This window comes from Cynocephalus volans, chromosome X (genome assembly GCF_027409185.1).
Source record: "Cynocephalus volans isolate mCynVol1 chromosome X, mCynVol1.pri, whole genome shotgun sequence".
Classification (NCBI taxonomy): Eukaryota; Metazoa; Chordata; class Mammalia; order Dermoptera; family Cynocephalidae; genus Cynocephalus; species Cynocephalus volans.
This window is the reverse complement of record NC_084478.1, coordinates 47,384,023-47,387,848: the sequence shown is the minus strand read 5'-3', so window position 1 is coordinate 47,387,848 and position 3,826 is coordinate 47,384,023. Positions and strand designations below refer to the sequence as shown.

At 47.2% G+C, this 3,826-nt stretch overlaps 1 protein-coding gene across 1 annotated transcript; it reads right to left on the bottom strand.

Moving 5' to 3' along the window:
* Nucleotides 1-1,256: 1,256 nt before the first annotated feature.
* LOC134367976 (melanoma-associated antigen B10-like) lies at nt 1,257-2,324 on the bottom strand. Its single transcript, XM_063084613.1, has one exon. It carries the CDS (start codon nt 2,322-2,324, stop codon nt 1,257-1,259), a length of 1,068 nt encoding a protein of 355 aa, XP_062940683.1.
* Nucleotides 2,325-3,826: the final 1,502 nt, after the last annotated feature.

Genomic DNA, 3,826 nt, shown 5'->3' with positions numbered 1-3,826 from the left:
GCACACCTATGTCAGGTGATATCACCCTTATTTCTCAGAAACTCCCTGGAGCTGATGTGCATAAAACACATAGTCTGTGCACTGCACTGGGAAAAGGACACTGGGGAAGGATAAAGGACACCTTCCATTCATGTCCTAGGAGATAGATTCTCTATGGTTTATCCATCACACCAAAGTAACTACTAAAAGCAGTTCTCCAGACTAAGGCATTAGTCCAGAACACACCTTTTTGAAGATTTGGTCCCTGCTCACCAACCCCACAGCCTCAACTGAACCACCACTCAAACTAACTTAAAATGAACTCATTTTAAGGAACTGAAGTTTCCGGAGGTTGCAAATTCACCTGCCTCAGGGTATTTGCACTTGACGGCTGTCATCTGCATCCTTCCACTTTAATTTGACTCATCCTTTATGGTTTAGGGTATATCTCACCACCTTCACTACATGACAGCTGCTCTTAGACTTTAAATTTCAGTGGGCATAGGTGGGCCTTGTTTATCCTTAGGCTGCCCAAATTAGCACAGAGCCTTACAAAGAGCAGATGTCCAAGTAATGTTTCAGAAATAAATAATGAGACAGTGCAAGACGTCAAATTTATTAAGATGTAGATGTACACTCACATACATTCTTGAATAAGCTAATCATATACAAGTATATATCTCCTATTTTCAGAGAACAGACTACAAATGACAAGGAAATAGAAGGATTTAGAATCTTTTAATTTTTTCCCTCTATTTCTTGATCCCAACTATTTTACTACTGTGTCTTTTCACATTTCCAAGGAAATGCCAAATCCAATACTTTGTGATCTTCTTTGAGATCACCAAATAAGATGAAAAATTTCGCAATTGTTTCTACAAAATAGTAAAACTCTTATTCTTGAAACTCATACACATCAACAAATATATGACTTATATAAATTTGGATTCTGAAGCTACTTAAACTTTCTATTAAGCCAAATCCACTACTTTGTGATCTTCTTTGAGATCACCAAATAAGATGCAAAATTTCGCAATTGTTTCTACAAAATAGTAAAACTCTTATTCGTGAAACTCATACACATCAACAAATACATGACATATAAATTTGGGTTCTGAAGCTACTTAAACTTTCTATTAAGAGGAACATTTAAATCAATATCCAAGTTGCCACATAGAACAAGAACACACACGTTACACACTGTGTTGTTGCCAGTTTGTGCGCCTCACCCGAACCTCCACCAATGAGAACATTAGCTCTCCTCTTCAACAACACAGTCAAGAATTTTCCTCAGCCTTCACTTTGGGGCAGGAAAAGCTGCTGGAAACGGCCCTAGAACGAGCACTGGCCATGGCAGCAGTACGAGCCCTAGCTGCAACTCTGGCTCGGGCTCGCTCCTCTTCATCTCTCAGAGCCTCTGCATACAAGTGTGGGAAGTCACTAGGGACGGTCTGATGGATCTTGGCCCAAAACTCAAGAACTTTCATCTTGCTGGTTTCATCATAGGCTCTTGGACCCCACAGGAATTGATACCTTGGAGGATCACTGTTGGGTACCTGACGATATTCCAGGTACTTTTCTTTTACCCAGTCTTCAGTGAGAAGCTTCCTGGGTTGCCCACAGATGAAATGCTCCTCCCCATCGTATACTCCCATCATATTTAGCACTTTCCAGACGTACTTCTCAGTGGCACAATTGCCCTTTGAGAAGATGACAGCCAGAATAGTCATCAGGAGGCCAGTCTTGGGCAAGCCTGTGTTGTCATTCACTCTGGCATCACAGCTAAGTTCCAGTTTGTTGATGAGGACATAGAGGTTCCTGATGGGATCGACTTCTTTCAAATCAAGGCCAAAAAGCAGCTCCAGGTCCTTAGAGGCTCTCTTCAGGATCTCGGGGTAGTGGTTCTTATCCGTTTGGATCACATTTCTCAGCATATCTGCCTTTGTAATGGGCTCTTTGTTTTCATACTTGTTCAGCAGGTAACAGACCAGCATTGTACCCTTGTTTCCTACAGGGCTTCTTTCCCTGTTCTCAGTGGAAGCTTGGGCCTGTGAGATATTTGAATTTTCCTCAACTTGGATGGTGGCGCCTTCATGAGATCTTGTGGAGGAAGCAGCTGCTGCAGCAGCAGTGCTGGATGGGGCTTTCCCTGGCTTTTGCTGATTGCGTGTTTTTCCAGAAGCAGATGACCTCTGGGGATTTTCATTGAAATCAGGAGACGAGGAAGAGAGGGACTTTTCTTTCCCCGCTACACTGGCTTGAGCACCCTCCACAACCTTGGGTTCTTCTCGAGCCTGGCAGCGTTTCTCACGGGCACGGAGCTTACTCTTCTGACCCCGAGGCATGATGACTGTGGTCAGAGACAGCAGGCAGGAGTGTGGGACAGAGGGCAGATGATTCAGTGACCTGTAGGAAAGAGGATGAGATAGTGTGACCCTCCTCAGCAGGGCAACACCACCTTGGCTTTATCAAGGGCTGCCTCTGCCGGTTTCTTGGAGGGCACTGCTCAAGGAACCCACAACCCTCCGTTTCACTGATGAGCCTTCCCCCTGAGGACTCTGTGGACGTAACTAGAGTGTATGTTAGGTTGCAGCTCTCCCGTGGGGCCTGCATCTTACTGCGGCTGACAGAGTCTGGCAGGTCCATACCCTGTGGAGCTTCCTCCGTTGTGGCGTAGGAAATGTTTCTCTCAATTCACAGTCTGGGTCATCACCTTGACTTCTGGCGTGACCTGTGATTTCTCTACTTAAGTGCTTAGATGCTGACTCTCTCATACCAAAGCCCTCAGCTCCCTGATGCCCTGGACTAGGAATTGAGGGGGAATCTCATCTGACCCCATCTGCCCAAGGACACCCTGGGATGGCAGCAATGGCAGAGCTCTGTGAGATCCTTTCTCTACGTGGTATTTACACTTCTTGGTCCTCACTCAGAATCCTCACTTTTTCTTCTTGTAAGGCCTGATTCCCCTCCCTCTGCTGGCCTGAGACGTATTCCCTCAAAGCAAGTACTTCACATCCCTGAGTCTCCTGAAGAGGATATTAGGGAGGCTTCTGACTTATCTTCCTCAGGGACCCCATCAGGAATGACACAGTATGTAAGGCTCTGTGAAACCCCCTCTATTCTCCTCAGCATTACAGTTTCTCATCATGACTCCTCACCTTGACCTACTTGTACCTTTCCCTCCGCAGTTCTGAGGCCTAATATCAATCAGACCACGTCCCTCGTCCACCTGATATTCCAGAGTATGCCATGGGGGTAGATTGGGGCGGGCTGTGCACTCAGAAGGACACATCCGCCCAGGGTTTCCCAAGGCTAACCACAGAAGTAGAGCCTGCCTCCCTCAGTCCACATTTTGACTTACCAAAGGGCCTGATTCACCTCCTCTTAATGACCTCCCACTCCCATGTCAGACCAAGGCCTTCTGCCCCTGTGGTCACTAAGGATAAAGTGAGGATACCTTAGCCTCACAGTTCTGCAGAAGAGCTACCAAGGTTCATAGTAATGTTGGCGCTCTGTGGGGATCCTTTGTCCTGGGGTAGAAAGTCCCCTCAGTCCTTGTTAGAGGTCCTGAAGTGAACTCTCAGGCTCATGGTAGAGGACTCCCTCTGCTGACCTTCTCTCTTTGGGGATTGGGGGTGCCTTTAAACCTTACTCGACGTCTTCACCTTACCTTTTGGCAGAGCCTGGACGTTTCCCTCTGCTGACCAGACGCCAAGTGTCTCACGGCAAGGTCTCGCGTCCCACAGACTCCAGAGACGGAAGCCAGTGTGCACCTTATCCGGGCACCCCTGCGTGCGGTCTCCCCCGGCTGATGGCGTGAGCGGCGCACTAGGTACGGAGCGGCGCG

Bases quoted from the DNA above. Each gene is read 5' to 3' on its own strand.
- LOC134367976 (XM_063084613.1), bottom strand. From the start codon at position 2,324: ATGCCTCGGGGTCAGAAGAGTAAGCTCCGTGCCCGTGAGAAACGCTGC.